Raw genomic sequence first — 21,442 nt, 5'->3', positions numbered from 1 at the left:
GCAGGCTGCTGTGTGGGAACAACAACATATTCAAGATACGAGACATGCCTGCAACAAGTTTTACACAATGATGTGAAAAGGTTAGCATTTTCTCCTGAAACTTAATTTCCCACATTTACACCAAGTTTAATCTAAAGAAGGAAAAAAGTTCATTCTAGCAAGTCTGTACATAAAGTAGGTTTTCCTTTCTTTCAAAATGTTGTATATTTACCTAAAAACAATGTTTCCTGCTTTGTCAGCTTTCCATGCCTTGATCAGGGCAAAATCCCCAGTGATGGCTTTTTCCATAACATAATGCCTGCCATTAAACTCCCGCACCTGTAGATAAAACAACACAGCAGATCCAAAAGAAAGAAATTCAGGACTCTATCATACAGTGCAACTGGAAATAAAGCCCACATCTCATCACTGTAATATCATAAATAGGTTTAACACAGAGTATTAGTCTTAAATCAGCCAGCTATGCCGGCTTGCTTTACCGACTCCATTGATTTATGTTCAAAACCAAATATATTTTCTGTGGAGACAAGGGTTTGCAGAAGCTACATATGGGGACAACTATAGCACAATTTTTGAAGTGTACAATTGTGCAAAATTGTACACTTCAGTAGTTAGGTGAAATATAATTATGCCATGACATCATCAGTAAAGTTGATGTTGCATATAGTACACAACTGTAATTCATGATTTTCATCCCAACAAGAAAGTGCTAAATGAGTGTGAGGAAACTTATTGGCTACAATAAAAAGCAGGACGTAGTGAGCGCTTGTCTTGCGAAGTGAGTGGTTGAGTTCCGTAAAAAAAACAAGGAAGTAAGAAAGAGTGGTTTCTCCTCACCCACCAGAAACTCACCTTCCCTTGCAAAAACTATTTGCCCCCAGGACTTTTTAGAAAATGGAATCTTGCATTTAAAGTATGAAGCAACCAAAAGCCGAGGGAAGAGCAGTCTAACCTCTCGCTCCTCGCTAGCAATAGCAATGCTGCCATCTTTGTTGTACTTAATAGGAGAGCCTCCCTCTTGGATCAGAGTGCCATAGCCAGTGGGAGTGAAGAAGGCTGGAACCCCAGCACCTCCTGCCCTGATCCTTTCTGCAAGAGTCCCCTGTGGTGAGGAAGAGACACATTTATTGCAACTGAGCCATTATCTGAAGAATTTACTTTTTTTTTTAAATAAAAAAGGGTGTTGTTAAAGTTTAACCTATTGAAAACATGAATTGTTTTCTTGGTAATGTCTGTGTTGTATTCTAACATTTCCACACCAACCTGTGGCGTTAGCTCCACTTCCAGCTCTCCTGACAAATACTGTCTCTCAAACTCAGCGTTCTCTCCTACGTAGGAGGAAATCATCCTTTTGATCTGCTTGGTCTGCAGCAACAGGCCCAGGCCAAAGTTATCCACTCTAGGAAAAAAAAATTGTCACAAAAGAATTTTAAAGAATCTTAAGGATAATTTTTTTTTAATCCTTATGTACCCATCACCTAAATTAATTTGGATCAGTTTTGGGTCACAAGGTAAAAAACCACAAGGATTACATTTCTGTTAGTATAATTGAACAAAATACCTCTACTTCTGCAAATGTACTAAATTATAAACAATTTAATGCATTTACAAACACAGAATCAGCATACCTCCTAATTTCCACACTGACATAAAAAAAAAATGAACAAATGAACACTCTTACCCTGCATTATTACTGACTGCAGTGAGGCCCTTTACGCCAGTCTTCAGCAAACTGTTGATTAGATTCTCTGGAATCCCACACAACCCAAAGCCTGTGTTGGAAAATATCAGACAAATAATAATGACATAAAACAGCAATAATAAACAGAATCACTGTGCGAAAGGTGACTCATCAAGATCAAGTTGAACTTTCACCTTGTATGTTTGGGACATGTCAAATTTGTAGAGCAAATAGGCACATGACAATTACAAATCACACACAAAAACCCAAAGTCCAAGGATGACGCCATTGGAAATTCAACTTCTTTGAATGTCACACCGGTCAGATGATCATGTCCTTAAAAGTCGTGTGTTTATGATTGTTGTGCTATCATAAACTTTAGAAATCTAGGCTATTGAGTTTAACAAGTGAAATCTTTTACCAGAACACTCAGAGGTTAATGTTTTATTATTGCCTTTACATGACACTTCCCTCAAACAGGAATGTGACGCAGTGGAAAATGTCCAACAATGTCACTGTGAGCTTGACTATAAATAAGAGACAAGGAATTTGTGCATGCTCAATGTTTAAATTGTAACCAGCCAGCATGCTCAGGCTAACACCTCTTCGTAGTAAAGTTGCCACTGCACAGCTACTTTCTGTGTTGAACGTGCAATTAGCTCTATGCTACTGAAGCCATTCTGTTGACGTAGATGTTCCTTTTATTTTTTAGAAAATGCTAAATATTACCTCCGACCAGAATAGTAGCACCATTAGGAATATCCTTCACTGCCTCTGTTGGATCCGAGTAGAACTGCGAACTTCTCGGGCTGGACGTGGAAAAGTAGCAACCACAAGTCTGCAGAAAGAACAAGAGGGAGTGAGTTAGGTACATGGACTGACATGTAATTGAGCTGCACGTTATGTTGAACCAATATAATACAAATATTAAAATAGTTCAAAAATTAAAATCCAAAAAGAACATTTCTTTCATAACTTGTACTGGTATTATATACATCCTTCAGTTATTTATTGCTGTTTATTTTTTGAAAATTAGGGCTTTTAACTGATGAGGTTGAATATGACCTTCTCCTCTGCCCTCACACATAATGGTTGATAGTTGTTGGATTGTCTCATTATTCACAGGCAAACAAATCCTGACCAACAATGATGATGGTAATCAGGGGCTCAATAATCTCAGACGTTACATTATTTAGAAGCTCTAGCCTGCAGGTTGAAATACAGTGTCATCATTTAATTTTCTTCCACACATAAATAACTGACCCATGCAACCCTGTGTTTTCAGGGTCTCAAATGCAGGTTGTCCCGTTTGTGCAGTTGCAGAAAAATAACACGTTACATTTTTAGAGGTAGATTCAGAAAAGGTAGCGTCGCCCTCCCTCCATGCACCGATTGGAATTTGCTTCACATCCCCCCACAATTTGAAAAGCTTGATACACCACTGGTTGCAGTTTCCCTGCATTCAAACTCCTAGTTATGATTAGACAGTCACGGAATCAATGTCCTGCACCAACAGCAGGTGTTCTGTTTATCAATGGTACCCGTAAATCCGTCCTACCTCCTGGTAATGCACTGATAGTCAGAACACCGGCTGTTTTTTGGAGGGCATTTTAAAAAAATGCATTATTTCTAAAATAAAACTTTTGCATCCGTTTTTGTTTTCGGTGTGTATTTTAGGTATGAGTTTACCTGATGATGATAAAAAAAAGTAAATTGCTTATGCATATTTGATATGTCAAATTAACAATTTACTGTCCATTATAGATATGAACAAAAGCCCATACCCGAGTAAAACTGGACCATTATTATTAAAATCTTAGCTGGGCGCCAACATTTCTCAAGTACTGCGTCCTTGTGTTCTCAGCAATAGCAGACTTTTAGCTGTACTTCCAAGGTACGTCCTTGGGTATCGAGAGGCTAATGTGATATCGAGTTTTGCAGCCAACAAACAGAAACTCCTTCGCGATAGTTAAGACACGTCAACCACTCCACCTTTTGTTCCTTCTAAGATACATTTGAGCCATAGTTCAAAAACAGACCTTTAGGAGGCGGTGGCTGGCGAAGTTTACTCTGGCTCTTCGGTGACCTGAGAGGTTTTTGAAGAGTAAACCCTCGGCTCTGCAAAACGCTGTAAGGGTCGCCATCTTTTTTGGATGTATACGCGAGGGTTAAATTAATTATGCAGCAGGCTGAAAGACAGCTGAATGCAGCTTGGTGCCCTCCCCTAATAGCTCGACGGCGTTCCTAAACACTCTTCACAAAAGGGATGTTTTCAAAGGCATGACCTGCTCATTTAATTTTAACCCTTTCGCCACCGCTTTGCTATGGCTTTATGCAGGGTAAAAATAACATAAAATTAATTTGGCTTCGACGTAATTTCGTAAGGTCATGTGACAAGACGCAAGCCAAAAAAATTATTTTGTTTTTATAAACTTTGTTTTGAGAAGCGCCTTTACGACCAGGAGAAAAAACGCACGTCAAAAAGGTTGAGAAAACCCTAGACCTAGAAAGAATAGAACTTGCATGAGCTTACGCAGCGTTGCCACCATATTGTGAGTGGCATTTTTTGTAGTGGTGTTCTCTCATTATATTATTTGAACCATGATGATTCATTCTTGTCTCTAACCTAGAGAGGACTATTTACCCTCAAGACCATAGTCTTAAATTTGGAGGTGCTGATTTTCATACTGGCTGCTTCACACTCAGAAGGTTCCAGAGAAAACCAGAGATCATTATCTGATGAAGCTAATAGAACCCCATCATCCACAAAAAGCAGACTCAACTGTGAGATCACTAAAATTGATCTCTTTAATAGCTTGGCTGCACCTAGAAATTATTTCCACAAAGGTTATGAACAGAATTGGTGACAAAGGGTAACCTTCTCAGAATGACAGACACTGAATTTGGAGTTTATATGTAGGCTAAGTTATATTCATAAAAATTCCAAGAAAACAAGGCTTGACGTATTTCACTCCTTGAGTGAATCAATATAATATGTGAGAGTTATAATGCGAATGAGTGACTAAATTGAATTTTTATACAATTTTCTGATCTTTTGAGATGTATACCTTTATTTTAATTATGGATAGAGTTCTGCTATGATCTGTTGATTAGTAGCTTACAAGAATTTCGGATCTATCTTCTTTTGTCTATTTTTGCCCTGGATCTCACAGTGAGAAGAAAGTGGCTAGGCGCCATTAAGTTCTTTTGAGAGGCATATTAAATGTGAATATTCCTCTCCCAACATGGCGCATCCGCTGACTCGAGATGCCTGTTGACGTTTTGTTCGCACTGGCCAACGCAGCCAAAGCAGCGTCTACTCGTTCTACGTCTACCTCAGTAACCACCTGCTCACGTGACGTATACTTTGTGTAGTCATGGCAGACGACTACAGGCGACACGATTTTGAGTTGGAGAGGAGAATATTTGAGATAGACAACAAATGTTCATGTCTCCGGGCTGAAAAGCAAGGTATCGATTACCCATAGCGCTCTATTATTTGTTGCTTTGTGACTGTCTTGAATATTTTCTTTTCAGAAGAGAATTTTTTTTTCCTGGGTTGTTTAGCTGAGAAGCTAACTAACGAACGTTAGCTTGCAGCCATAGCAACAACTGATGTCTAAAACTATGCGGTTTGACAACTCATTTACTTTAACTTTTAACCAACCGGTAGCTCAGCAGCTTCATAATGACGTTTATTGTCTAAGTTGTGGTTTGTTTTGTACTTATTGTCTTTTTTTACACATATATAGTTAATGGCGAACAGTGAAACATTAGCTTAAAAGCAGCTGAGGAATGTTATTTAAGAAACCGACGCTAAACCAGATACAAAAATAAACAGTTGGAATAATTGTTTGCCGTAGAATGTAAGCATTGCGATATCACTGCAAACCACTGAGCTCGTTTAGTCTGGTCACAACATGACCCCCCAAAAGCTAACCACTGCGCTTTCGATGCTAAGAAAGCCTTTTAGAAGTTGTTTCTAATTTTCGTGCATTTTTAATGTTACGCCTAAGGTGTGAGTATTAACGTGGTTTTTTTTTCTCTGTTTTAATAGATGATGACTATTTGCAGAATGCGTCTGCAATACTAGAGAAGTTGAAAGGCTTTTACAGACATGGAGGAGAAAGCTTGAACCTTTCCAAGCTGCTTCAGGATTACACACAGGTTTTTCTTCACTCAGCAATCCATTATTCTGCCACTAAAGAGTTTATTGTAAAACAGAAATATGTATCAGATTGCTTGATTCCTCAGAATGGGAATCCTGACAGTACTTATCACATTCAACCAGCATGTTTTTTGTGTTTGTTTATGAGATCCATTTCACAAGGTGGCGCACTTACTAGCTTTGTTGCACCCCTTGGGTGGAAGTGGGTTTTCCTCATATTTGCTTGTGTCACCCACAAAAATGAATGTTAGGTTAGCTGGACTCTCTAAATTGCTATTAGGTGTGACGGAGTGGTTGTTTGTCCCACGCTTGTATCTGTATTGTCCAGGGTGTATCCTGGTCTCACTCATTTACTGATGGAAATGAGCATCAGCTTCCCCATAACCCAGCATACGTAATTGTTCTGGTTTCTATTAGTATATGTAAATATGTGTGGAGTTTCCCCCAAATGAATGAATGCATAATCCCTTATTAACATGTGGGTAAATTGCATCAGATCAAAGAGACTGATCTGTGTTGTAGGAGGAGTTCAGACTTAAGTCTAATTTCTGAGTCAAAACTTCCTGTAAACACATGTTTGCCTACATTTAGCCACTACATATACTTTTTGATATGTCCCTCTGTGTGTGGGGTTAAACTTAGCAGCATAAATGCGTGAAGTTGATCGTATTCTCGTTCAGCCATAAAAACCAGCTACAAGTGTGTCTGCAGCTAAAAAGGTTTAGCTGCAGACACACTTGTTTATGCTTACCTGGTAGAAAGCTAGTTTAGTTTTGCAGCTATTTTAACCCTCTGATGCGTGAGTGACTGACTATACAGTCTTCCGTGAGTGGGTCCTTTTTGACCCGGGTTCCAATCAGTGTGTTTTTATGCTACTTTTGTCATTTTGATTCAAAATAATGTTTTGTATAATACTTTCTACTGTGTTTTATTTCACACAAGAATTATTTCATGTTTGAAATATTTTCATTTTTCACTTTTTTAAACGTTTTTAGAACAAAATGACAACAGCAGCAATTTTACAACAACAATGATGAAATGTCAATAATGGACAACGTTAACATCCATTATGTGTATGTGGGCATGTGGGGGGCTGCAAAAGAGCATGTTTCTTGAAACTAGCTAGCTAACATTACTGTCTCTATTCTATTATGCTATGTGTATCATGCATGTGAGTGTGTGTATGTGTGTGATTCATCCGTCTATCCGTTTATCCGGGGTCAGCAGCCTAAGTAAGGAGGCTCAGAGTTCGCTCTACCCAGCCACTTGTTCCAGCTCCTCTGGGGGAACCCATTCCCAGACCAGCTGAGAAACATCGTCAGCGTGTCCTGGGTCTTCCCTGGAGCCTCCTCCCGGTGGGACGTGCCCGGACCACCTCACCAGAGAGGCGTCCAGGAGGCATCCTGACCAGATGCCTAGTCACCTCAACTGGCTCCTCTTGACATGAAGGAGCAGAGGCTCTACTCTGAGTCCCTCCTGGATATCTGWCCTTCTCATCCTATCTCTAAGGGAGAGCCCAGACACACTACAGGGAAAACTAATTTTGGCCGCTTGTATCCGTGATCTTGTTCTTTCGGACATGACCCAAAGCTCATGACCATAGGCGAGGGTAGGAACTTAGATCAACCGGTAAATCAAGAGCTTCGCTTTTTGGCTCAGCTCTCTCTTCACCACGACAAATCACTGCAGACGCTGCGCCAATCCACCTGTCGATCTCCTGCTCCATTATTCCCTCATTGGTGAACAAGATCCTGAGATACTTGAACTCCTCCACTTGGGGCAGGACATCCTCCCCGACCCAAAGAAGACACTCTATATTTTCTGGCTCATTTATTTATGCATTTATTTATATAGCTATGAATTTTTATTTTATTTATTGAGATGATAAAAGAAAGAACCTTGAACACATTGATCAACAGGTTTTGCATGTCATTCAACACACACTCTCTTGGTTTTCTCATCCAGGGTGTCAGACACACACAGAGACACACACACAAATAATACACATGCACAATAAAGTATAGATGGTAATGTTAGCTAGTTGGTTAGATAACTAGTGTTGGCTAACTTTGAAGAAGGCTAATATGTTGATTTGTGACAATAATGTTGTCACAGTACTCATGATTGACACACACAAACACATTTGTGAGATAAAAAATAAAGATAATACGTATATATAAAAGTTCTTGCTATGTAAAATAATATTACTCAGGGGTGACACTTAGATCTCAGTGTGTTTGGTTCACAAAAAATGTTTTCCTGAGAGTCACAGTTGGTAAGAAACAAAGATTCCCATTAAATTCCACAGGAAATGAATGCGGGTCATTTTGGACCCACTCACGGWAGAATGGGGTAGTGACATAAAACATGCTATTTCTTAAAATGTATAAAAGCTCAATTAAAAATTTGAATTGCATGATATCAGTAACATGTTTCTTGAGGAATACCTGGAATATGAAGTGATGAAAACTTTTCATTACAAAGATATCTCTAAAAGATGACCTCACCGGGTCAAAAAGGACCCAGTTACACATCAGAGGGTTAAGAAAGCAATCCAAGCAAAACCCGTGTGTGTGATTAAAAAGGGGATTTAAAGTAAAGAGCCAGGGTTGTTTACCATGAGTCAAACATTTTACCAGGAAGCAAATTCCCTTGAATTTCAGTCTGAACAAATTCTCCTTTTTTGCTGATGATGCATCACCAGAGATGGTAATTTAGCTCAAAATGCACATTTAGATGAGACACAGTAAGAAGTCAAAGAGGGGCTTTGTTAAAGCAAATGACAAGTCTCAAAATTAAAAGCACTCTCAATTAAAGACTTCAATAATTGTGCTTCTATGTGCTACTTTAGGGTATATTGCATTTTTGTAGAAGTATTTGAACTTTTATTTCTTCGCTTTATGTATTGATCTGTATTTGTTTTTTTTTTGTTTTTTTTTCCTATGTAGGTGATTCTTGACATCACTTTTTATGAAGAGAATCAATTGGTGGATCAGGAATTCCCCGAAGACTCCTCACCATTTAAGATCCAGCAGCTGCTGCAAGACCTGACTGAGCCAGAGATGTTGGTGGCACGACTGGCACCGGGACAGGAGGTGTGCATGTTTCTATGAACAGATTCATTTCAGAGTCTGTTATTCAAATATTCTCTAAGAGATTTCACTTTGAAAAATTCTGAATATAGGCACACTAAAGAAAAAGATGCACCCCCTCCACGCCCACCCCAGCCAGCATATCCAGCAGAGTTTTCTGTTATCTTTCTTCAGCTAACTGCTAAAAATTCTTTCCACGTGTATTTTGTTGATTTTATTTTCCAATATTTTTGACCTGACATGGATGTGTGTCAGGTGTGTGATTTGTTTACATAGTGGTCTGTCGTCATGAAACTGCATTGTTGGTTTATGTTGGTGTTTAATAGGTGCAGTGCGTGTTGGGCACAGAGCTGTTGGAATGTCTCTACTGGAGACGTGGAGCTCTGCTGTACATGTACTGCCACACCCTTCATCAGCGAAAGCAATGGATCAAGAAGAACAAGGACACATTCATTAAGGTAACACTTTGCTTTGGAGAAGTATTCATACCTCTTGAACTTTTTCACATTGTGCCACAGTATAACCACAGACAATGATGGATTTTATTTGTAATTTTATGTGATTAAAGTATTCAAACTAATGCATAATTAGAAGAAAATGACATATTGGTTTTGGGGGGAAAAAAATAAATAAATAAATATATATATATATANTATATATATATATATATGTATATATATATGTATATATATATATTTTTTTTTGCAACGAAAAGCTGAAAAGTCTGGTGTGCGTTTGTATTCACACCCTTTATTGCTGATATTTAATAGAACAGTTACTGTGAGCTGACCTAACACAAACCTCCCCCCCCAATAAAATACAGCATGTTGACGTTTCTTGCTGTAATATGTTAAAGCAGTATGAATTCAAGGAACTACAGTTGAAGCGTTTGTGAAACGTCATGTCTCATTAATTTTGACCTTGTTTGGTTTAAGAAGTGTCTAAAGTTTCTAACATTTTTTCTTGGCATACATGCACATTTTGATCCAGTGTATTCAAGAAGGTGTTCGGTATTTGATGCGGATGCTGCAAGTTAGAAACACAGTGAAGCTCAGTGACGGGGTGGTGCTTCATGACAGTGGAGCAAGCATTTTATCTGAGGGTAAATATGCTCATCTCTGAATAGTAAAGCACTGTTATGCCTTCCTGCCTTCCTTTTTGTCATGCCTGTTATCTGCTTGTGTATTTTGACAGGTATTTTTTCAGACACCCACCTGCTGACGATGATGTACATTGGGGAAATGTGTTTCTGGGCCGTCAAGTATGAGGACTGCAGCGCCGACCCCACAGACCACAAAGAAGACGGCCTCCAGTTTCGGGACATCGGCACACAGATTCTGAACAAATATGTGAATGCCTGCGAGGGACCTCTGCAGGGCCAGGGCTGGAATACAGAAAATGCCAAGGAAATCCTTAGTATTTTACAGTGAAATAAAGTGCTCATGTGTAAAACTTACCATCAGGCGCAGATCTGAGTTCAGTGTTCAAATGTGTCAAACCCAAATAAATATGGAACTCCATAAAAGAGGTGCAGTGTTTAAAAAAAAAAGAAGCTGGACACCCTGTATGTGTATGTGATGAAAAGGTGTCTTTGGGTTATCTTAGTCCAAAAGAACTCGGGCAGAGCATGTGAGAGTTTAGAACGTCAGAGAAAAACAAAGACGAAAAGACAGGAAGCTTAATTGTTTTTTTTGTTTTTTTTTTTGTTTTTTTCTGCTGATTGTGCAGATCTCATCTTGAATAGTGCTTGGAGCAGTTGTTTGCTCTAAAGATGTTATAATAACTTTATTATTAATATTCAGAGGGTGTTATTTAAATAAAATGGCCGTCTCTACTTTTTACAATTGTTTCAGATTTGAAAATAATCCAGCTGGATGTGTGACATTGCACATAACATCTTATTTATTGTTTTGTTGCCATTTTTAATGTGTTTCAGATGTAATAGAGCTGTGGCTAACGTGTGTATAAAATATACACATTGTAAGTAAAGCAAGATGTTTCAGAAATTTTGACCAATTTTAAGTATGTTTAGGTGTGTAGATGCCATTTTTCTAATGTGTTGCCCGTTCTCCCATGTATCATAAAATTCATTTCCTTCCACTCCACTTGGATAACGTTGGCAGTGTAACCATTAATACAGAGCCTGTTATTTGAAGAAGGAAAAAAAAAATCTGTTTTTTTTATGTCCTTGTTGACAATAAAGATATGATTTGTTTTCAGAAAATGTTTTTGCATTATGTTATACTTGTTTTGCTATGAATCCGTTTCAGTTCATGCAAAACTACATCACCCACAATGCCCCAGGACTGCCACCAAGGAGGAAGTAAAAGATAAGGAAACGTCACATTTGTTGTCGTTTGGCTGACCGCGTTTCACTGGGATGAAAGTTCTTACTTGTCAGTGAGTTTTAACACCTGGAGCCATGGCTGGGAGAAATGGGCAGCTGAAGTCCGTGGTGATTCGCAGCCTCAGGCGCTTCAGTGAGCGATATTTTCCAGAGAAAGCTACCAGAAGCTCAATGTTGGATAAGGAGCAAGAAGAAGAGGCGTCGCACTTTGGATATTTGGACAGCTTCCCTGTAAGGATTTTTTTTTTAACAATTGTAGTTATGGTATGCTCAGCTTCTACGGTGTACAGTTGACATTTAGGAAAAAAAAAAGTTTATTTCAATCTTTTTTTCCCCTCATCTGTTAGGTTGGGGCTTTTTTTTAAAGACTTTATTTTTTAGTAATGCTTGTTTTCCTAATAGAATTAACTGTACAGTTTACTAATATTTCATTTAAATCCTTGTGGTCTGTTAATCAGAAGGTTTTTGAGATTTGAAAAATTAAGACATTTACACTTAACATTGATCTTATTATGATCTTCATTCTAACCATGGAATATTGCCCTCACTAAAGATAAAAGGTCTGACTATTTTCACCACTTGCATTAAAACATTTAGATACTAAGGCTTAAAAAATTTACATGTTGCTGATTCTATAGCAGGCCAGTATTCGGTATTTAAATGTATAAATTAAACATATCCCTCTTTTCAAAAGGTCGACGTGCAATTCCTGATCATGACCTTTCTTTCTCCCGTGGATATCTGCAACCTGGGAGCCACTTGTCGGTACTGGAGGGCCATGGTGAGGGATCCATTACTGTGGAAATACTTCCTGTTGCGGGACATGCCACACTGGTCATCCATCGATCATCTGACGATGCCAGATCTGGAGTTGCTGGATGCCCCGCTAGTCAGTGAACATGAAAGTTTGGATGACAGAAAAGAAGAGGAAGAGAAAAATAGGGAACTGAAATGTGACTACATGTCAGAGTAGGTATATTCTTAATGCATTGATTTAAAGCCAGTTTGTAAAAGTTTCCTCCATATGCTTTTTTTTAAAATTACTGCTTTGTTTTACCAGATACCTGAAAGGTTGTCCATCCTGCAGACAGCAGTGGTTGCCCTCCCGACCAGCATATGAACTTCTGACCTCATTCCTTCACTACCTCATGCCCTCATCTGAACCTCGCTATGCAATGTTTGGGCCTGGCATGGAGGAGATTGACGTCTCTTTCGTCACAAGACTGATGCGTGCCCACGATCTGCTACCTGTGTCAGGTACTCCACACAGGCAGATAAATGGTAAGGCAATGCTAAGTTTTACTTTTTGTTATTGCTAGTTTTGTTGATAGTTCTATATCTGCAAATATAAATAAAAAAACAATTGTCATTTTATTATTGCGTCCTGAATCCAAGACTTATGCAATACCGTCTAAAAACCTTCAAAATCCAGTCATGACCGTAGACAGTATACAGTATACCACTTAATTTTTTGTTCTATTTTACCACATTACAACCCCAACTTTAATGTATTTTACTGGGTTTGCCAGTAGTAGAGAGACTGCTTTGTTATATCAGTTCTTTATAAATGGCTCTACTCAGTCAGATTGGATGAAGAGCATCTGTGAACATCGATTGCAACAGTTCGACCCTCCATGGCATGTAGTTACTTTTAAAAAATACATGTTAAGAATTTTTTTTCAGCAAGGGCTTTATTTCTTTTAATCCCTCCTTGAATATCAGATTCATATAGGACGTAATAGCTGGCCAGTCAGCAGGAGCTGTGGATGTCTGCACCTCCTCCAGAATTACTCTTTGGTCTCTTGGTTACTTCTTAGATTAATCCTCTCCCTGCTTGACTTAAGGGGTTGATGGACTAAGTCTAAGTTTACAGTTGGGCCACACTATTCACCACTAGTTTATTACTGTTCTCCAACAAACATCTGAGACCTCGATAGAGTAGTTGTGCTTTTACTGTGATGACATTTTTAAGACTTAGAGTCCCTTTCTTTCCTCTTTGAGTTAGTCTATCATATAAAATACCAATAATATTTGTTATATAGAATTTGAGGTTGAAGTATGAAAGAATTGCATGCATTGAATGCATAATATTTCTATCTTATTTGTAGTTTTATTGGCCTACCACATGATGGCAGTATTTACATTCCTTACTAGTTACTGTCAAACAGCTTACTAAAATGGTAAACCAAACTAAATCCAGACACCGTTTTTATTCTAGGTATTGGCTCTGGGATCAGCTACTTGTTCAACAACCAACACAAATTTAACATCCTAACTCTATATTCCACATACGGGTAAGATCTTTATTCAAGATGTCACAGAGTTGCAGTTATTCACAAGTCTTTTTTGCTTACACTACAGCTACAGTAACTTTGCTTTCTGTCTGCAGAGCTGAGAGAGAGAAAGCACGACTGCAGAAGGAGAGCGTCAGCAATAAGCTCTTTATCTTTAAAGGAACTAATGACACGGGTCATCCAGTCTTTACGCCTGCTCCTCAGGTGCAGGAGGTGTGCCAGGAGGTGGATGGCTTCATTTATGTTGCCAATGCAGAACCTGGAGAAGGTGTGGGAAAATTTAATGTTTTTTTTTTTTTTTTTTTTTTGCAGTCATTGGTGATCTTTGACCTTTAAATAAGTGCATGAAAACATTTATTTCTCAGGTGATGGGGCGTCTGAGGCGGCCCAGATTAGAGCTGTGCTGAATTTTGTGGGGGATTCCACAGCTAAGCCACTACTGGTGCTCTCCTGTGTCTCACGAGAACCAGAGGAAGTGAGTGATGGAGCCAAATGTCGGACGCCCTGCGTTTATGTGGCAAAGAGACTTGGCCTTCCTCAGCTATCTAATCGCTGGATGGTAACTCTATCATACGTAATTAATTCCAAACTTTCTACTTAACCATGTAGATAATTTTCAAAAAGTATTTCTGTTTTCCTTCTAGGTGCAGGATACAGTGGCAGAATCATTAACAGGGGTTTTAGATGGGATTGCCTGGCTGCTGAAGTCTTCTGGCGTCAAAATTTAGGGATGATATATCGGTGTGCCCCAATACCATCAGAGAGAATTCGACTACAGACCACCCGGCCACTTAATTTTGATGTCAGTATCCACCATTTTATTGTTTTCATCTTGTAAGCGTAACTGTCTGATCTGCCAAAGTCTTACTTGAGGAGCACTGCCATTGGAGTTTAATTAAAAGGTTGAGCAGCAAAGAGGAAAACTGGGACTCATGTGGGTGAGCTGGTAGGAATATCTTTTTTTAAATGGTGCAAGTGAAGGAATTCCAGTTGGGCACTAGAGCATAGAAACCGAACAAACTGAATTATTTAACACTAACTGCAAGAAAACAAAATGCTGAAGCTGCACTGAGACTTTTTCACTTCTTTGCAAATCAAGGAAGGTAGACCTGCTGTAAAAACGCAACGTCTCACCTTGAAGAAAATTTGGTGACACTTTTTTTACATGTTTGTTTATTTTACATTTCCGTACGATCACAAATGTTATATATTTTCTTGACCCTTGGATTTCATAATTATGAATGTTTACTAGAAACTGTCCTGTGAAAGTGTCTTCATGAAAATGTTAGGAGGAAATGAAGTCTTCAAATAAAACATTTGCACATAGGAAAATTAAGGCAAGTAATCTATTAAAAAGCAAAAAGAACTTTTGATGAACATTGGATAATTGAAACATTTTGTAAGATGCTTTTGTTGAATACACATGTTTTTATTTCTTAAGAGCAGGAACAAATTATCCTTTTTACTCAGTTCATACTCTTGTCAATTTATTTAATATGCAGTGACTATTAAAAATACTTTTTGCCCCATTCACATCCCTAGACCTTCTGTTTGACTATTTTTACGTGTTACACTGCTCCCCACTGCAGATTATATCAGTCAACATCTGTAAAATGTTTTGTCTATCGTTGCTCGTAAAATGTCATGAATCATATTTTAATCTTTTAGTGCCCTACTTTTCTTTAAATTCTAAACTCGGCACATTTGCGTCACTCAGATTGCCACCGCCTCTCCCTTAATGTGGTTAAAGTTGTGTTTTTGAATGGAAAATGGCAACCTAACCTGTTTCACCTCCATTTTCTACATCCATAATGGCGCAGCTCAGACACTTTAATGGCAACAATAGGATCGTTTCACCAGCATGTTAGGTATGACAAGATAATATGCTTCGCTGACGCTCTTTTATTCTGGTCCCCTTGGTAACCTTAAATTGTCAGCAAATGTTCTTTCCTCTAACCAACCCCTTCCATCAAAAGGTTCCTCCGTCTCAGTAGTCATTTTTATACACATGTAGGTTTCGAACAAGATCATGATTGCTTCCATTTGGGTCCATTAGGCAAACTTTAACGGTATTGAAGCGGAGATTGTTTTTTTCTTTTTGTTTGTTTGTTTAGGTTTTTCATGCAATCTTTAATTTTCAGTAAATAATGGTGAATCCAGCCTGCTAACCGTGGACATCTGTATGCAATTAGTGTGCTTCTAGGAGAGACAGGCATACTCTTTCTACTTTCTGTTCTGTGTAAACAGGATGTCTTGTCTTTGGTCCTCACTCTGCAGTTCCTTACCTTCTGTCTGGTTTTGTCTGCCTGTGTATCTGTTTGTGTAGAGAGTTCATAGTTTATACGGGCTGGACAATCAGCTTGGATGACGTTTAGATAGTCATTAATAACGGTCAACCTGTTCTAAGGCCAAGTAGGGACTAACACTAATAGTTGATGTTTGTTCAGTCATCTGAACAAATAAAAAACATTCTTAGGTGAACCTGAGGTTGATTTTGAGCTACTTTCACGTGAATAAATACTAAACAGAGTTACGGAGGGTTAAGTTGAACACATTGCAGGTTCTTATCTAGATATTTTCAAAGTCTTCCTACTAAAGTCTGAACCATGAGCATTTCTCAACCAGTGAGATGTAATGGTGCCTGGGTTTGGTGGGGGAGGTGCTCGGCCCATGTTTTGGACTGTTGAATGAGTACCAGACCTTCAGCTGCGTCTTGTCTTCTTAAGTCACTGGGGCCCTCTGAAATTAGAGGAAGCGAAGAAGAAACCCTGACTGACTGATTCAAAACAGGCCACAGATTAGTGAGATGACACTTTATAGAAATATGGTAGGGAGGAAGAAATGTAAGAATGTAAAGTCTTGCAAGTACCGACATTGAAAGAGTACGACAAAGTGCTAAATGTGCAGTCCAAATGCACAGTGCAGTCAGACATTTACATGGATGTAATCGAATTTGGACTTTTACTCGTGCATTTGAGCTGTTGTTTTTCCAGGGTGGATTGATCACACAACTTAAAAAATCAGTAAGTTTTAACAATGAGAGCCATGTGCCTTGGTTGGAATTTATGATGAATTTACACAGGGTTAGAATTATACACACAGGCTGAATTATGTACATACTCTTTGACTAGTGTTTGGATAAATGTTCCTCAGCAAGTTGTAAAGAAACTACAAACTTTTTCTAGCCATCCATATGATCCTATAATATTTAGATTTTAACATTTAACCTTTTTTCAATCAGAAACGACAGCTCCATCATTAACCAGGATGGAGCTACATTTTAGGCATGATCTACAAGTTTTCCACTGAGGTCGAAAAGCTGAGCAATATTAACCTCTCAGACCAAATGTTGTTGACTTTGTGAACCAACTGGTTCACAGAGTTCCATCAGGCTTTCATATCATGATTTCTTGTATTTTTCTTATTTGGTTATTTCTAGTTTAATTGTAAGTTTGTTCCACAGCTCTTTGTGATGCTGTGCCTGGCGAAGACCTTTTGTTTGTTTTTTTTAAGTTGTATTTAGTTATGTTAAAATGAAGCATATAATTGCAGCTGTAAAATAGCCAACTTGTCCGCTTGGCAACAACCCATGCATCCTGTCTTCCCACCAGACAGGATAGTAAGTGATGTAAGTACAAAGTCACCAAGTCTCCATTGTGACCTTCAGATGCTATAGCTTTGGTAAAATTTGACAGAAAACACTCCAAGTGCAAGATGGATAAATATGTGGAAAATGGCCTTCGGTTATGATGTGGGACTGTTTCTCCCATAACCTTCAATATCTTATGTCAGACAAGTTATTCTGTGAAATTTCATAAGCATTAAAATAAATCATGACAGGACCTTTAGATGAATAAAGTCACAAGATTTGTGACAAAAGTCACAAAAAGCCTGTAGTAAAATTTCCCCACCACAGTACTAAAATAGGAAGTTTTAATTGTTTACAAATAAATTAGAAAATCTATCAAATAAAAATTTGGCATAATGCACATGAACATTTTAGAAATATAAATCCAATATTTCTGCTGGATTAGTTTTAATATGATGACAACATTACAGTCAGTGGTAATGAAGCTCCATTGTTGCTTTTATTGTGCAAACATATCACAGAAGGACAAAGCATGTGCTATGAGTGAACATACAAGTCCAGAATTAAGAAAGAAGTGATCGTTATTAATCTGATGAACTTGGCTGTAAGCAGATCACAGTCTTCTACAACTTGTGTTTTTCACACCTCCGCCTTCTCTGTTCTTCACTTTTTCTCTGCTAAGCTCTTCTTTTCATTAGACTTAAGTCCCTGATTTGTATTCTAAGATAACGGTCAAGATTAAAGTAGGCTTAGAGAAAAAAACAGCATCATTTGCATGATGCTTTCACCGATTAAGCCAAGCGTCCCTCTTAATTGTGTTGTTTTGCACATGGTGAGGCTCTCATGGTGATACTCTGTAGATCCCATTCATACCAAGAAATCTTACCAATTCGCTTCAATTTCCTGCCCACTTCACCTTGTCTAGTTTACAGCCCTACCCCTGGCATACATATGACAGGTTAGGTAATGGTATAATTATGGTTCAGAAAATTTATTTGTGAATGATTTTAAGTCCATCAGCAGCTAAAGAACATGTGTGTAACATGAAGCACACGTTGCTCCCTCCTGCTTTTCTCAATCGTTTCTTTCTCTGTGTGCAATAGAGACTACCACCTCCCTTTTCTAATCAAATAGGCAGCGAGGGCTTGACACAGATGTAAATTGCCACACTTCGACGTGAAACTGCCCTAAATGCATTACAGGTGACTTGATGGGGTTGAGACAGAGGACACTCTTTTGTTATGGGGGAAAGAAGAAACAGACAGCCTAGCGTAAATTACATTGCTGCAAAAAAGCATGCTTTGGCAGAAAACCAATAATAAAAAGATGGTTGTGACTTGTACAGCCTGAAGCATCTTGGACTCTCTAAACCAAATCAACATTCAAAAACATGGTCCAAAAATGTAATTTGGTTATCAGTCCTCATAAGGAGGTAAGAAGAAACAAACATGTACAGCTTAACAAAACACACTCCATATGTAATCTGCACTTAATTAAGGCAAATTCAGGCTGGGATTCAGTCTTAAAAGAAATTATGCTATCTTGAGGAAACTATGAAGCCCCCCCAAAGCTTTTAGAGAAAGCCTTGGGGGTCGTCAAGATTTATTTTGGTAAATGCGAGACAGGTCTTTTTGTTTTTTTGGTCACCTTAATGAAGACGAGTGAGGACTGCAGTGCTTCAGAGGTTGTCCTGGTTTTTTTTCTAACCTGCTGGATGAGTCCTGGATGAGCTTAGATTAATTTTTGTAAGACAACACGTTCTGTCGATTCCCAACTGTTCCATGCTTTTTTTCCCCCAGAGCTCGCACTATAGTTCGCTGGAGCCCCGTAGCCTTAAAAATGGCTAAAAGTGTTGATTAAAATCTGCTATATGTACTAGTTTGTCTGATATTAAAAATTGCTTGATAACCTGAAACTGAAACATACAATCGAGAAGAAATCTGTAGTGAGGTAAATTATATTCCATATAAATCACTGAACATTATTTTACCATGTAGATTCCTTTTGATTGGTACTATAGTAGCAACACAAAGTACCAAGCATCCCACAGAAAGTACAGCTCTACTGAAACACCACTCCAGAGAATTCAGTGGCATCGGTCTGTGGGTCAGGTGCATTGTTCTCTTGTCACATTCAATACAGCATAAGTCCACATGATTCAGTAACGGATAAAGTGGTTCACTGCACACCCCCATTCTCCTGGAACTGGAGCTATCTGTCACATAACTCCCTAATAAAAAGGGGATTCTTGGCCATTTAATGAGTGCAGACTAATAGCAAGTGTTCCTTTGTTGCAATATGAATGTCAAACACCTTTTGGAAATCAAATGAGAATAATAAGGAAGAAAACTTGACATCGTGACATAAACATTTAATCATAGAATTAGCCAATAACAAAAAAATCACAAAAAATAACTTTGGGCTTGTTTTGTTACTGTAGGTTTTAATGGGAGATTTGCAGTATTTATGTTGTTTTGCGTCTCATAGGGAGTGTTTTATGCGCACTACAGTTGGAGGATTCGGAAATGTCAAACCATAACTTGTGGACCTCGTAAATGAGAAGGGGGTGGAGGGATAAAAAAAAACCAAAAAGATGACTCTCAGTGCAGACAGGGCAATAGCATTTCCTCACCATCACATCACAAATTATGTCAACACAGAATCTGTCCATTGGAAAGTAGGATGGAGGCGATGAAGAGATCAAAGCATACCTGCCTCCCTGCCTGTATTTGAATTTGTCTTGCATTATTTTTGTTAAGTTTCCAATGCTTTTCAGATATGGTCTGGTAGCGTGCAACCTCGCGCAACTATCTGACTTCAGGTAAAGCAAACTTCATTTGCTTTAGCTTCATTAAGGCCATTGATTTTTTTTAATACTGATAGATGTTTGCCCTCAAAGAACTGACTGAACCTACTGAACTGTGTAAGAAAAACACTCACGAGATCCATGCAAAACAAAATGTGCCGTTTCTTGACAAACAAAAACAACAATTGTGTGTCAACAGCAAGCAACAGCTGGAAACATTTATTTTCTCTAATGTGCTCACGTGGTTGTTCGGGACCTCCATAGTGACCGATGGCTTTTGGTCAGGGGCTGGACAGCTGCTGAAAGCTGAAATTGTGGGCGAGCCTCTGGAGACATCGCATCTCAAACTGACCCTCCACATGAGCCCATGGGAGCAAGTAGTTTGTCCTGCATCCTCTCAGCCTAAATGCCAACTAATTCTATTTACAAGCTACCGTGTTTTGCAAGGAACATTTTTATGTTTCTCTAAAAAGAAAAGGCTGTCTCTATTGCTACAAATCTGAACTGCATTATACTGCTAAATTTTATTTTGCAAGGTGTAAGTAGTAGCCATGAAAACGATTAATAAGGAATGCAGCTTATTCGTTTTTATTGCTCAATATCCCCACAACCATATGCACTTCCGTAACTCTCTACCTAAATATTTTGATTATAGTTCAACTGATAACATTGGTTTTGTCAAATGCAACTTTTGGTCCTGCGGGGAACACTAAGACTAATATGTTGAGTTGTCTCAGAAATTAATATTTAGCACATCAATTTGGTAAAATTAGGAAGTGCTGTAGAAATTTACGGGAGGAAGTTTCTTTGCTGAGGCAGTATTTCAGCTTGTATCCATGTTTACATAGTTTAGTGACAGTGCTAATTGCTAAAGTCAAAACTGCTGGCAAGGACGTTTTTTTATCCAGTCATTGCAAAGGTAAGGCCCATCTTTGCTGCAGTTGTTGGGAAATTAATTTGAAAAAGTTTCAATAATGTTTCATTTTAGTGCATTTATTTGCTTATTTCTTATTTTTTTCAACATTTGAGGACAAACCAAACATGCAAAACGAAATTTAAAAATTGTATTTATAAAAACATTTTGCTAAATGACTGCATTTTAAAATGTACTTGAAATGTAACTGATATATTTAAGAGTGTTTCAGATGCTACAGAGCCCAGCTTTAGAAACCTACACAAATAAAGTGCATGCAGTTTCATTGGTTAAGCCCAAAAGTTGCTTTATCAGTGTAGTGTTATGTTTGTTCTAATTGATTTATTTGGTGCCAAACACAAAGTCATTTTAAATCGCCAAATGGAGTCTATCTACTGGGCAAAGGTTAAAAAGAAAATTTCTTAACTTTTTTTTTTTTTTTTGTACAATCAAGTTTTAGGAGTTTAAGAAGAATCTAAAACTCTTAATAATCTTTAACATTCGGTTACTCTAATAATAGGCTTAATAATAATAATAATGAAACAGCATAAT

General features: G+C 38.2%; 3 protein-coding genes across 3 annotated transcripts in view; 2 read left to right on the top strand and 1 right to left on the bottom strand.

Moving 5' to 3' along the window:
• The window catches only part of oxct1a (3-oxoacid CoA transferase 1a), a 45,256-nt gene extending 41,192 nt beyond the window's left edge, over positions 1 to 4,064 (bottom strand). The window contains exons 1-6 of the mRNA XM_008418332.2: positions 3,721 to 4,064; positions 2,411 to 2,519; positions 1,682 to 1,772; positions 1,264 to 1,399; positions 953 to 1,102; positions 212 to 318 (exon numbers count right to left, since the gene is read on the bottom strand). Coding sequence (XP_008416554.1) covers positions 212 to 318; positions 953 to 1,102; positions 1,264 to 1,399; positions 1,682 to 1,772; positions 2,411 to 2,519; positions 3,721 to 3,825 — 698 coding nt within the window. The 5' untranslated portion in view covers positions 3,826 to 4,064. The remainder of the gene's footprint in view (positions 1 to 211; positions 319 to 952; positions 1,103 to 1,263; positions 1,400 to 1,681; positions 1,773 to 2,410; positions 2,520 to 3,720) is intronic.
• Positions 4,065 to 5,029: 965 nt separating this feature from the next.
• rimoc1 (rab7a interacting mon1-ccz1 complex subunit 1) lies at positions 5,030 to 10,398 on the top strand. The gene is made up of 6 exons (XM_008418331.1): positions 5,030 to 5,152; positions 5,739 to 5,848; positions 8,798 to 8,944; positions 9,268 to 9,399; positions 9,932 to 10,043; positions 10,136 to 10,398. The coding sequence occupies exons 1-6, from the start codon at positions 5,059 to 5,061 to the stop codon at positions 10,369 to 10,371; spliced, it is 831 nt and encodes a 276-aa protein (XP_008416553.1). The 5' UTR covers positions 5,030 to 5,058; the 3' UTR covers positions 10,372 to 10,398.
• Positions 10,399 to 11,236: 838 nt separating this feature from the next.
• fbxo4 (F-box protein 4) lies at positions 11,237 to 15,115 on the top strand. Its single transcript, XM_008418330.2, has 7 exons — positions 11,237 to 11,519; positions 11,983 to 12,257; positions 12,349 to 12,569; positions 13,507 to 13,582; positions 13,678 to 13,850; positions 13,948 to 14,141; positions 14,227 to 15,115. Exons 1-7 carry the CDS (start codon positions 11,364 to 11,366, stop codon positions 14,308 to 14,310), a joined length of 1,179 nt encoding a protein of 392 aa, XP_008416552.1. The 5' UTR covers positions 11,237 to 11,363; the 3' UTR covers positions 14,311 to 15,115.
• Positions 15,116 to 21,442: the final 6,327 nt, after the last annotated feature.

The sequence above is a fragment of the Poecilia reticulata genome, linkage group LG9 (genome assembly GCF_000633615.1).
Source record: "Poecilia reticulata strain Guanapo linkage group LG9, Guppy_female_1.0+MT, whole genome shotgun sequence".
Classification (NCBI taxonomy): Eukaryota; Metazoa; Chordata; class Actinopteri; order Cyprinodontiformes; family Poeciliidae; genus Poecilia; species Poecilia reticulata.
This window is presented reverse-complemented; position numbering and strand designations above follow the sequence as displayed.